Below are 14380 nucleotides of genomic sequence, written 5' to 3' on the forward strand. Positions count from 1 at the left end.
GCATTCTTTGCTATTCCTGATGACTTCATCAATAAATTGTATGAATCATTGTCGAACCGCATGGATGCAGTCCTTAAAGCTCATGGAAGTCACACAAAATATTAAATATGGCTCTAATAGCACCACAACTTCATTCACCAATGTTATGAAACATATCTTTGTATTTGAAGTAAATTATTTGTTTGATTTTCACATTACTTTCTGTGGGCGACAAAACTTTTGTCTTGCCAAAATCTGACCTTTCTGTGTTCATTAAATGATCAATATTTCTGCAGTAAAGCAAATTTATTTTCGTAAATTAAACCTCATTTGGGAGGGTTTCAGCTTTCATATGAGTCATTTCTAAAACCAATGGATGAATTTAAAGTCAGGTAATAAGCTTTTGTTTCCACAACATGGATAAGCGACAGAACTTCTGTCAGGGACTGTATACTGCCTTCAAGACGTCATCTTTAACAGGGACGTCCATGCATTTTTCAACAAGACAATGCAAAACCACATGCTGCACACATTACAAAGGCAAGGCTGTGGAAGAAGAGGGTACGGGTACTGGACTGGCCTGCCTGCAGTCCTGACTTGTCCCCAATAGAGAACGTGTGGAGAATATTGAAACGAAGAATGTGACAACGTTGCACATCTTAAGACATGTTTGCAGGAAGAATGGGACAAAATAAAAGCTGAAACACTAAATCACTTGGTATCCTTGGTGCCAAAACATCTTTTAAGTGTGGTGAAAATGAATGGCAACATTACAAAGTGGTAAATGCTTTACTGTCCCAACTTTTTTGTTGGGATGTATGTGTTGCAGGCCTGAAATGCAGGAATCTTTCACACCTAAAAACATGTAAATGGCTTACTGGTTGTTTAAATGCTCCTTGGTGTGAGTGAGAAATTGTGTGGGCTACTGCTGTTATGTGATTGGCTGGTTCTCTGTACAGCAAGTATTACTGCCTTGCATCTTCTGCTGCTTCCAAGTGACCCAAAAGCCATCTCTACCCTTGCTGAATGATCTATCTATCTATCTATCTATCTATCTATCTATCTATCTATCTATCTATCTATCTATCTATCTATCTACACATACATACATATCATGTCATTCTATTTTCTATTATTATTACTACTATTTATCTATTATTATTAGTGCTATTTATCTATTATTATTAGTGCTATTGCTCTTTTCTGGTCTGTTGTACCTCCTTCTGGTTATACTTGATGGCCAGTTTGAGGCGGCTGAGGTTCATGCGTTCCTCCAGCAGTCCTCTCTTATCCACATGATCCTCACTGCATGTGTGATTCAGGATTACTTCAAGCTCCCGAGAGTTCCGTGCCTGGGCCAGCAGGTCCTTAGCAAACATCTTACACTGCTTAGCCAGCTCTTCATAATCAGTCCTGGTGGCCAATAAATGTAAAACGAATCTTAATAAACAAAATTACAATTATAATTTTAAACAACAATTTAAAAAACAGATAACAGTTTTGTCTGTTTCCACATGTTGATGTATGCTGTTCTGTGGTGGGGCGTTGTGTTTTAAAGCTTGCTAATAATGGTGGCTGGTTAGGCTGCTTCATCACCAAAAGATACATACGAAAGAAAACAAACCTATGTACAGTATATGTAGTTTTCTTCTCACCCTATTTTTCAGACTCTTTGAAAGGAAAGATGCACTACCAGGGGGAACCGTCTATAAAAGGGATTCATCCGGACGGAAGCAAGTGGCTCCTTCTTCACCGACGTGTTTCCACCGAAAAAAAGGGGTTTCAGACAGTAAACTAGCGTTCTAATCTGGCACCACAGAATATTTGATTTTTCAGCGCGAACCGTGACGTCATCTGTGGGCGTGTCACAGTGTAGAGGTTTGAGAAGCTGCAAAACCATGTTTGCGCTGCAATTTCATCTTTTAAACTTCACCTAATTAAATTTTGAGCCAGTTGATATTTGTTGATATTTTTATAGCGATGAACTGTGTGATATGATTGTGTGGTAAAAGCTTAACGTGAAAAATAAAGCTTAACGTTGCTTGTTGTACTAAAACAATGAGCTATGAATTTGGGCAGTACAGAGCTCTTATAACCAGTAATAATGGGGAGAAATTGAGTGTTTCTATGCAGTACTTTTAAAACATTCAGCCATGTTATGCTTTTTACGTTAAACTTTTTTCGACTCTCCCGAGAAGCGGACTCAGAACCCCGAGCTGCAAAACCACCACACGTGAAGTTAATACAGCTAAACACAGATACATGTGGAGCTTTTAGAGTGGATTTGATGGTTATTTCACACAAATGGATGTTCGTGAGCAAAGCGGCTATTTGCAATGAGGGTCGCGGTGACAGCAAAGCGTGAAACGCTTCTCACGTCAATAAACTAAAGAAAACAACAACTGCGACAAACACGTCTACGTCTTCTTATCCCCAATAGCTGATTGATGCTTTTTGCATAAAAACAAACATCTGTAACCACAGCACAAATGCTCGCAGGTAATCTACATGCTCCGCCATCACATCACTACTCTTTATTTTCATTGTGTAACGCCCACCGTTGATGACGCATGCTTGGTTCCCAAAAACTGGTGGAAACGCAGGTTGGTTCTCTACAAAACACCAAGGTTCAAGGAAACCTGAACAGAACTGGTTCAAGAACCATGGTTCTTTTGGTGGAATAGCACTATTTGTGTTTCCGATTTCCTAACCAGTCATTAGGTGGAACTTCTGCTGTAGAGTTGAGTTTAAGAACAGGAAAGAAAATTAAGGACACTAAACTATGTGTTAATTGCATTTCTAGAGAGAACAAACTACAAATCCAAAGATGCACTGCAAATTGCTATAAATGCCATTTGTCTACACCAAAAAACGCTGAGTTTGACATAAAGTGCACAATGTTTACCTGAACTCCACCTCAACCAGACTGAGCTCCTTGAGATCAGCGCTGAGCTCAAAGGCTCGCAGAATGGGGTCCTCCTCTGTCAGCATGATAAGTGATGGGCTTGCCAGGCAGCGGTAGATATCCAGACGAAATCTTTCAGTGGGAAAGAGGGAAAAGGGATAATGGGTTAGATGAATGGGAGGAAAATTTACTTTATCTATATAAAGCATTCTACAATTAAAATCACAATCCGCCCACTACTGCCAAGACTGGCAGAGAGAGTCTGGCGTTCGATTTTCTGTGGTGCCAATGGCTTGGCTCACGGGACACATTTAGGATGAAATGAAACAATTGCGAGCCAGGTCATTTCCTGCACCATCTTCACAAATTTCCATTATTGGACACACTCCAACATTTTTAAGAAGCCTTTCAAGTAGAGTGGTGGCTGTTTAACTGAAACATATCCCCTAAACGCTTTCATAAATTATTGACCCCAACTGTCACTATGCCTAGGAATAATAACTGCATCTTTCACCTGCATGAGGCGAGTTCATATGCGGATCAGCTTTGTGTACGGAGAGCCACACCCTGATCAACGCATTATAACTCGACTCTGTGCAGGTGGCATCAATCAGCCAGCAGAGGTCGTAATTGCATCAGTTATGAGAAATTCCCGTCCGGCTCCCACCCTGTATGAACAACAGCTAATCGTTGTTCATGTAGGTGACCAGCCCAGCCGGATGGCAGAGCTGAGTTTCGAACCGACAAGTTCGAAATGTCAGCTCTGGTGTGTTAGCGTGTTTTACCACTGCGCCACCTGAGCGCCAATTTGAGTTCTTTTCTAATTGTAGTATTGTAGTATGTTTATTGGAAATATGACAATCTATCAGGCTTTGTTTGGGGCTATGTCAGGGTGTGTCACTGCACTGTGCCTAGTGATTCCAGGGAAGCTGGACCAACCCAGAATAATAAAGATAATGCATCATGCCATTTAAAGTCTTTTTTTCAGAAATAGAAATTGGTGCTTTGTTTTTCAAATGAAGTACCGATCAGAAGTACCGGCTGTTCAAATAAAATGAGGCCATGCATACCTGGAGTGACGGAGACTGTCCTTCTTGTTCTTGGCAAGGCAGAGAGTGCACTCACATCCCACAGCATGTGGTCTCGGCAGTGAGATATCCTGCTTCAGAAGCATGGTCAGGATCTCATAGTTATTCCTGTGAGCAGCCAGGATTACAGGAGCCACATCCATGGTGGTGGAATATTCTGGGTTCTGGATACGCTGCATCAGTGACTGTATACCAATAAATCATACATTTAAATATCCAATAATGGTGATGTTATAAAAATAAAGGACAACAACATTTTACAGAAATTAAAAAAATATATAATATAAAAATATGAAAATTTCCAGAAATTTATTACAAACCCAACTTCCAGATAAGTTGGGACATTTTGTAAAAAGTAATGAAAATAAGAATAGGTGATTTGTTGTTCCTCAAGAATCTTTGACTAAAAAAAAAAAAAAAAGTTGGGACAGGCAAAATAAAAGTAAAAGGTGTATAAAACTTTTAGGTTACACAGTGTTAAATCATTTCACAAAAAAACAGGTGAATTGGTGACAGGTAACAGTGACAGTATCATGATTGGGTATAAAAGGAGGCACTAAAGTAAATAAGGGTCGTGACTTACAACCCATCTCTCCCAAAGTTTGTGCTAGAATTAAAAATAACTGCATAATGGCAAATTTAGGCCTTTCACCATCTACCACACATAATATTGTGAAAAGATTTAGGGAACCCTGTGAAATCTCAGTCGGTGTAGGGCAAAGCCCGAAATTATTGTTGAATACACGTGACTCTCATGCATTCAGACAGCACTGCATGAGAGGCCGTCTTGCTACTCTGATTAATATAGCCACATGGGCTTGGAAGTACTTCAAAAAAACGTTGTCACTAAACAAAAATCCAGTGCTGCATCAATACAAGTTCTACATCAATTCTATGCAGAAACCCCAGAGTTCTCTGGGGCCAAGCTCATCTCAGATGGACTGAAAAACAGTTGAAACATATCCTGTTTTTAGATAAATCCACAAATCAGCTTGTTTTCATGAAAAAATAAAACAATGTTAAGTTTAATGTCCCAGGACAAAAGGACCATCCAGATTGTTATTATTAGGGATGTAACGATACACTCTACCCACAATGCGATACGATTCACGATACTGGGTTCATGATACGATTTTCCCCCGATTTTTTAAAACAAAATGAAATTGAAGACAAATTATGACAAAGTTTCCTTTTATTATTTCTCTTTAAAAAACTAAAAAATAAAATACTGTATTTGTGCTTATCTTTTATTTATCTAAATAATGAATGCCCTTTTATTTCTGAGGTAGGTACAAACTATGCCAAACAATGCTTATTGTGTAAAAAAACTGCAATGAAATTGTAAATCAAATCCAATATTATATAAAGAAATGAATAATACAAATAAAGAAAGTATCCTCACATAAATAAATCTGGCTGGAAAATCCCCTACCTGGCAACTCTGTGAAGTGCCGTCAACCGGGTGAGGTGAATAGCGCCAGTGCTCTCTGCTGTTTAAAGTGAATATCGATTCATCTTAAATGAATAACCGATTCGAATCGTGGTACATGTGCACCGATTTTTAACTGTCTTGTGGTGCATTGTTACATCCCTAGTTATCATTGAATGATGCAAAAACCAAGATGTGTATGGAGGTGCATCAGTGTTCACAGAATGAGTGACTTGCATATGTGTGAAGGCACAACTGATGCTGAGGCTTATATTGGAAATTTAAAGAGATTTAAGCTGCCATCAAAGTGACATATTTTCCTTGGAGGTCTGTGGTTATTTCAGTAAGACAATACCTGACCTCACAACAATGCACTATAACGATGTGTCTTCATAGATAAGAATGTGTGTACTTTACTGACTTGTCTGCAGTCCAAATCTGTCCTCTACTGAAAATGTATGGTGCATCATAAGAAGGAGAATCAGACACTGGTGACCACAGACTGTTGAGCAGCTGAAGGTTTGTATCAAGCAAAATTGGATTCACTTACAAAAAGATTCACTTGCAAAACAGCAATAATTAGTGTCCCCAAATCCCAAACCATAAAAAAGTATCATTAATAGGAAAGCTGATGTAACAGAGTGGTAAACATGCATCTGTCCCAACTTTTTTGAGTGTGTTGTAGGAATCAAATTTAAAATTTGTTTATGTTTACAAAATACAATTAAGTTGATCAGTGAAAACATTCAATGTTTTTCTATACTTATATTAGAAATATCAGGTCTATCATATATATCAGCTCATATCATGTCTTTATTTTAATACAAATATACAGTATATTTTATATATTTTTGGAAATGGGTTTTGTAAAAAAAACTGCATGACAGCACTACCATTACAGGCGTTGTTCAATTATGGTAGTTCTAACTTAATAACTATGTGTCGTGCTTAGAATAGTGTTTAGAATGCTCTTTTATTACAGTCAGTTGTGAACTCAGATGTCAGATGGTCAAGATGGTAAAGAGAATAACATCTGGGAAAATGCATGAAAAATGTGCATGTTTCCAAATTTGGTAAACAACCTAGATTATTATTTTAATGTCATAATTTAATTTAACATTTTATTAATAGGCTTACTACATGTATGGCATCCAGCAGACAACCTTATACAAAGCAACTTACAATTGTGACTGACCACAATGCAAACAACTGATGTTTAAGAGCCTTTAGATCCAAGGATCTAAAAGTGGCCACTTGGAAGTGGTGGGGTTTAAACCACCAGCCAGCTGATAATCAATCTGTTTTAATTCAGTGTTTTCAAGTGTTTCTAATGCTTTTTAGTATAACAAGGTGTTCACTAGCATCTTTCCCTAGGGTAAGAATGTACCACAGCTCAGATGCAAATGTTAGTGTTTATATTTATTTGCAAATTCCTTTATTATGAAATAAGGACTATGTGGTCTCAACTATAGCAAAAAACTGTCTTCAATTTTACCTCTTGTACAGAAATTTCTCAACCTTTACAACAAAGGCTCACATCCATGAATATAGCAGGCAACATTGTTTACAATTCACAATAAGAGATTGTGTGGCTGCATCCCAAATGTACTACACAGTGTGTATCTAATAATGAACCCATTATGAAAGGATAAGAGGGATCAATTCATTGGAAAACACAATCATGCTTGAGTAGTTGAAGGTATAAGAGGAACAGCCAGAGATGGATGGATGCAATTAGAGGAAAAATGAACAAGCCATTAAGACGCCTGAAGACTCAAACAGTAGACAGGATATTCTAGAGGAACACATGATGGATTCAGATGGTCACCAGGAGTATGAATTGACATGACGGCACCTTATAATAACAACAGCATTGTACTGTTTTTTTTTTATTCATCAGCCGCTTATCTGGTTCTAAATCTGGGTCTGGTTCCAACCGGAAACACTGGATGCAAGGCAGAAACACCCTGGACAGGACGCCAAGCCATCACAGGGTTGTGACCACCCCCCACAGACCGAGCCAATCATGTCTGTGCAGCATAGCTGGCTGACAGCATCAGGGAGGTTTAAATCCAAACCTTAGAGGTAGCGTAATAGACTGCTGTGCCATCAAAGCGCCAGTAGTACTAGCAATAATAATAATTATTCAAATCTTAATAATCACAGTAGTAGTGGTAGTAATGCCCACCCACAACATGCCGGCACCCTGTGCTTCACGGTTGGGAAGGTGTTCTATGACTTGCAAGCCTCCCTCTTTTTCCTCCATGCATAACAATGGTTATTGTGGCCAATCAGTTTTATTTTTGATTAATCAGACCAGAAGGCCAACATTGTTTGCTGCAGACACTGCTAATTGTGCCCGCTAGAGGGCGCCCAGCTGACCAGTAGCAGAGCCGAGTTTCGAACCAGAGAGTTTAAAATCCCACAGAAAGCTCCCGCTGCGCTACCTGGGTGCCCTGATCTCTTTAAACTCTGGTAATTGATACTCGTTTTATCTAGGAGTGGCTCTTTCTAAACAGCCTCATTACTCAGTTCATATCTGAGTCCTCTCTTTTCCTGACTGGTCCGTTCTTTTGTCTCCTTGTTTTTGTTGATATACTGGGCTGTTTACCAGTGATTCCTTGTTCTAGGCAGTGGGCATGGCAGTTTTCTTGAGTATTTTGCTGGCATTCCTGTGTGTAGCTGTCACTAAAGACCTATTCTGGATGTGAGTGGTGTCCAGTGATGAAATGGAAGCCTACTTGTGTTTTTAACAGCTGTTGTGAGATTACTAAGTGTCCCTCTTATGGTGTTTTGTGGACAACTTGAGTTGTAAACTCAATGGTGGATCGAGTAGCTGCTGCAGTTGTAACCTAGCACTCCAGTTAAGTTCTTCTTCTGTCTATTTTGTCATTTTATGGGATTCCTGGCATTCGTCTGGAGTTTAGCTATTTCTGCTTCAATAATGTGCTCGTCTGTCTTTTCCATTCTCAGATACTGCTTCAGGTAGGGGTTTGTGGTTTCGTTCTGTGTTTATCTCGTTTGAGTATGGTGTTAATTCATTAAGCCATTATTTCTCTTGTTCTGTGACTTTTCAGTCACAGTATTGTCCTGCCTTGCTTAGATATCCTGCAGTTATCAGTCAATATTTAGAATTGCTTGCTAGTCCTAATTAGGAGGAACTTTCTGGATAACACAAAACTGAACTGTTAAAACAATTGGATCAAAGCAAGCATATAGTATGGGGTGGGGGGCACGACTTAAAAACACAGGTCTGGACTTCTTGTTGTGTACATCCCTTCTGATAGTCAAATTTCATACTTGCTCCTAGGACTTCTAAATTCTTTGATAAATTACCTAATGGGCCGAAGAAAAAATAGGGTACAATTTCACCCTATGCACTTTTAAATGTGAATAAATATTAAGCATTTATGTTATATGAAACAATACTTATAATCTATGGGACACTGAACACCTATATTTATCATATATACATATACACGTGTACGGTACAATGAATAAATTCCAACAAGCCAGGGTCAGAGCACAGAGTCAGCCATTGTACAGTTCCCAGGAGCCAAGTGGGTTAAGAGACTTGCTCAAAGGCCCAACAGTGGCTTTGAACCCACAATCATTCATTCAATGGCATAAAGCTTTTCCCACTAGGCTACCACTGTCCCTTTCAACTACTATTCACATAATTTTTAAAAATGTAATGTTGGTGACAGGAAAATTTAACAACTTACCGCCATAGAGGGTTTGGAGGATCGTCTGGGCCGATGGTTAAGAAGGATGTCCACAGCTCCCACAACCTCAGAGTCAATTGCCACCAAAAGAGCATCTGTTGTCTGGGTATAAACACACATACAACATTTATAAAACAACATCCAGATACAATCCGCATATAATGCAGCTATATATTAGAAAATAGTAAATTAGGAGGAATAGTGATTTGTGTAGATCTTTACAGTAATGTAAATAAACAGGGTTTGGGACTACAGCAGTTTTCTTGTAATGCACCATGTAAGTTAATCCTCCTCTTTTTTGTTTTTTAATCATTGGCCACTTTCTAATCGGTAACACTGTTGGCTTTATATTTTTGGTTGGATCGTCATTACTATTTGTCAATGCTGTTCTAGGAATGTTTAACCACCCGGAGTTTTCTAGTCAGTGAGAGTTCCAGAGTGTACAGAGCAACATATGGCCTACAGTCAGTAACTGTATTTCCACAAAGCACATCTATATGGTAGCAGCTCATAAAAGGGCTAATAATTGTGCATACAAGGTAGGTGTTTTTAATAAAGTGATCATAATTATTTAGTAGTTATAAGGATTGACTACAGCTGGTGACCATATTGTGTCCATATAGATAGGGCTAGTCTAATTGCAATCTTTACAAAATACATGGAATAGTGTTTTTTGGAAAAGTGAGGAAGAAAACACAAACTGTCACATTATGCTGAGAGGAAATTTGCCTGGATGTGCATGTGCAGCAACAGGTCTTAAATTAGAAGCTGCTGTAACATGGATTACACTGTCTACTGGTCTATTATACTTGTCCAGTACTGGGATCTGGGTTTAAATTTCATGTATACACAGACATGATTAACTAAGTCAGAAGGGGGTGGCAAAAGCCCTGTGATTGGTGACCCTGTCCAGGTTATTTCATTCATACGCACAGTGTTTCCCAGTAAAACCAGAATCACAGAACCTGACCAGGATAACTATTGGCTACATTACATAATTTTTTACACTACTATATGTGTATGTAAACTACTTTTAGTGTAAACTGCAAGGGTAAATAAGTTTGAGAAGAAAATTTGCCAACCTGTTTGTTAACTCCTTTCAGCCTTTCATAGTTAAAAATACACACCCATATTCTAAATCACACCTAGGCATTGTACAGCCCGTGGGCCACATCTGGCCCTTTGGCTGTCCCCAATAGGCCGCATGAGGTCAGTGGCAAATAAAAATCAGGCGTAATAAAATGTACATGACACATGCAATACAACAGGAATGTTTTTATTTTGAAGGGACTATCAATATAAATCTAGAGTTTAAATCGTCATTACAGTACTAAACACACAAGAACTTGAACAATGCAGAGAGGTCACATCTAAAGTTTTGCTAGCTAAACTACAAAAACAACAAGGACTTTTTATTACGTTTTACATGTCCAAGACTGGAGCAGTCAAGATCAGCTTTGTGATTTTCAAAAAGAATATCCAACAATAACAAAGAACTGAAAAACAGTAAATGAGGAGATTAGACTCCAAACAAAATGGCAACAGCACTTTGTGTATAGTTAATTTAATTTAGCTTATCAGAACTGTACATTTACTCAGTTCCATGTACTGGCCAACACTACACTTGTCTCTAGTCTTGTCTCCCTTAATTACTTTTTAGATTAGAAATGTCTTTTTGTATTTATTGTACTGTTGTTTATCTGCACTGTGTATTGTATTGTCTTGCACTTCTATGTTGCACCCTGGTCCTGGAGGAACATTGTTTCGTTTCAATATGTACTTGTATATAGCTGAAATGACAATAAATAAATAAATAAATAATAATAATAATAAATAAACCTATTGGTCCGGCCCTCCTCAACAGTCCAAGTTTCTTACGTGGCCCCTTGAAAAATGTAAGTACCCACCTCTGTTCTAAATGATAATACAGTACAGGGGGTGGAGCCTATCCCAGTTTTTTAATGGGCGCAAGGCAAGTCCATCGCAGTCAATGGATAACTGTTTTAAACAATTCAAACTTTTATTCATTTTTTGCAGTGGTTTATTTTGTACAAAGATAAGTCTCTACATAAACAAGCTAAAAACAAGCTATTAAATCTGCAATGTTAATGGTAAACCCAACCCCAGGAGGCTTAACCAAGATAGAACAATAATGTGGCTGAAAACCCACAAATGGAAAAAAAGGAAATAATAACTACATAAATAAGCAAAGTACTAACATTTGAGAAGAACAAAACCTGTCAGCTCGGCTATGCATGAGCCGAACCCCCACCATACCAACTAGTGGCTTCCGCGCATGAAGTGGTTTTACGGGTTGGTCCGCTCCGGAAAAGGGTTGTTGGACCAAGTGCAGCTCTGTTGCAAGGCCCAAAACACTGTAAGGCTGGGGGCAGTTCCCAGAAACCAAAAGAATGCTACCATCCCCGGACCAAGCTGGACCAAACTGAGCGTTCCGTCATCACAGCTTCAGAGAAAAGCAAACAAAAAAGCTGGCAAGAATGAAAGGGGGAAGCCGTAATATATATAGGGGAATGCTTATGAGGCAAAGCTGATTGTCAATCAGGAGGGACTGACAGGGACGAGGACTGACTCCTGAGGTGGATATCTGTTGAACAGCAGCCACCATGTTCCACACCTTTATGGCTCTGTATCAAAATACTTTAATACTAAAGCTAAACTGATCTTTTTTAGATGAGATTATAGGCACAAGGAAAGATTATTAATGTTTTTTTGTTTATTAGGATTGTAACGTCATGTTTTACACTTTGGTTACATTCATGACAGGAACAGTAGTTACTCATCACACAAGGTTCATCAGTTCACAAGGTTTTATCGAACAGAGTCATGGACAATTTTGTATCTCCAATTCACCTCACTTGCATGTCTTTGGACTGTGGGAGGAAACCGGAGCCGCCGGAGGAAACCCACGCAGACACGGGGAGAACAAGAAAACTCCACACAGAAAGGACCCGGACCGCCCCACCTGGGGATCGAACCCAGGACCTTCTTGCTGTGAGGCGACTTAGCCACCGTGCCGCCCCAGATTATTAATGTGGGCTGCCAACCAACATTACAAGTTTAAGAGAACGCAATTCATTAATAATTAATCCAAACTAGCAATAACTGCTTTGCAGCGATGTTACTAAAGAAAACTATGAACATTCTCTGGGTTGCTTATACAAGTGCTCAATAATCAAACCCTTAATGCGGGCCACAGAGTTATCCATAACCTCATGTTTTAACTGCATTTTTGAATCATCATGCCTTTAAACTGCCGTCTGAGCCTCTGTAAGCAGTGTTTTAGAGATGTAGAGAGTAGATGATACATGAGCAGGGCTTCAGTGTGAAGGTCCCAGTGAACAAACTGTCAGAAAATCGAAATCAAATCCTTGAAAAATGAGGGTTTTACAGAGCACATCCAACCACTCAACATGAAATGTTTTGGTATAAAATACGAAACTCACTGTATCAGGCTGCTCACAGCAAGCTGGAGGTCTGTGTCTCAATTCTCTGTGTCTCAAAGGCCTGTGTCTCTTCAGTCCTGCCCTGATGTATTTTTTTACAGCAAGGGTTTCTTTTTCGAACACCTCTCATGAGAATCAACCTCGTGCAGTCTCTTTCTGATGGTAGATGCATGTACTGAACTGTGGCCTAAGCTAGCTGGAGCTCCCATTATGAGATTTTAGGATTGTTAGAAACGTCTTCATGCATCTTTTAAACAGCTATGCATCTTTTTAATATATTTTTTATTTAATGCATTTTCGCCCCTTTTTCTACCGACTCCCCACCCTGATTGAGGAGAGCGAGACTGGCACACGCCTCCTCCGACACGTGTGCAGTAGCTGACTGCATCTTTTCACCTGCACGAGGCGAGTTCATATGCGGATCAGCTTTGTGTATGGAGAGCCACACCCTGATCAACTCATTATTCCTCTACTCTGTGCAGGCTCTATCAATCAGCCAGCAGAGGTCGTAATTGCATCAGTTATGATGTCCCTATCTGGCTCCCACCCTGTACGAACAACAGCCGATCGTTGTTCATGTAGACGCCCGGCCCAGCCGGATGGCAGAGCTAAGATTCGAACCGACAAGTTTGAAATGCCAGCTCTGTTATGCTAGCGTGTTTTAACGCTGTGCCACCCGAGCGCCCCTTATGAACACTTATTATTTACCAGGCTGGTTTACAACTGTTTTTAGATCTATTTAATAGCACAGTCACCTCACAGCAAGGAGTTCATGGGTTCGCTTCCCAGGTAGAGCAGCCTGGGTCCTTTCTGTGTGGAGTTTGCATGTTCTCCTGGTTTCTCCAGGTGCTCCAGTTTCCTTCCACAGTCTAAAGACTTGCAGAACATACAAAATTGCCCTAAGTATGTGTGTTAATGTGTATGTGTTTGCCCTGTGATGAACTGGAGACCTACTTTATCCACCAAGAAAACACTGGGCGCAAGGCAGTTTCACCATTGGTCGAAGTCTAATTTAACACACTAGTATATAGGAGGGTGTTTGGAACATATTAATTCTTTTCTGCTCCATGTGCAGCCTGATACAGCATGTTTCATATTGATATATAATGTCATGTGCTGATTGTATTTTCATTCTCAGTTTTTTCAGTCTCAACTTTAGGAGGGGCAGCTCTGCCTCTGCTTATGGAAGACTAACAACTTTTTGATCTTAACTGCAGAGGAAAGTGTATTGAAAGGCATCAGTAGCCACAATGTTATGAAAAGTGAAGCATTAAGTAGAAAGCGAATTACACAACCCCATGATTTCTGCTTTTATCAGCTTTTAGCATGGGAGCACTCAGCATTAGTGGTGTATCAGTGTTTCTAAAGCCAAGTTTGCTGTTTCACTCTGTGACTCATGCAAAATGATTTAAGGTCATGAATACATTGTGTTTTACTTTGGATGCATGCGGTTCCCAAGAACCATGTAGAAATCAAAAGGTTTATACAGTACATGCTTGTTGGGTAAATGTTTGCCATGGCCCTTGACTTACGAATTTAATTGGTTCAGAAGGGATGTTCTTAAGTCAAAATGTTCGTTAGTTAAACCTATTTTTCCCATAAGAAATCATGTAAATAGAATTAATCCGTGCCAGACCTACCACACCACCCCCTTACCTAACCTTTCTAATGTCTTAAATGGTCTTTTTTGTTATATATACAAGTGTATTTTCACTTAAATCTTAAATTATAGAATAGACATTACTGTAACAAACAATAATAAACAACAATACACAGTAGTACTGTACATA

At 39.2% G+C, this 14380-nt stretch overlaps 1 protein-coding gene across 1 annotated transcript in view; it reads right to left on the reverse strand.

Moving 5' to 3' along the window:
- trpc1 (transient receptor potential cation channel, subfamily C, member 1) overlaps positions 1-14380 on the reverse strand; it is a 47352-nt gene that overhangs the window by 22863 nt on the left and 10109 nt on the right. The window contains exons 3-6 of the mRNA XM_062992022.1: positions 9127-9228; positions 3955-4157; positions 2885-3016; positions 1197-1392 (exon numbers count right to left, since the gene is read on the reverse strand). Coding sequence (XP_062848092.1) covers positions 1197-1392; positions 2885-3016; positions 3955-4157; positions 9127-9228 — 633 coding nt within the window. The remainder of the gene's footprint in view (positions 1-1196; positions 1393-2884; positions 3017-3954; positions 4158-9126; positions 9229-14380) is intronic.

This window comes from Trichomycterus rosablanca, chromosome 3 (assembly GCF_030014385.1).
Source record: "Trichomycterus rosablanca isolate fTriRos1 chromosome 3, fTriRos1.hap1, whole genome shotgun sequence".
NCBI lineage: Eukaryota > Metazoa > Chordata > Actinopteri > Siluriformes > Trichomycteridae > Trichomycterus > Trichomycterus rosablanca.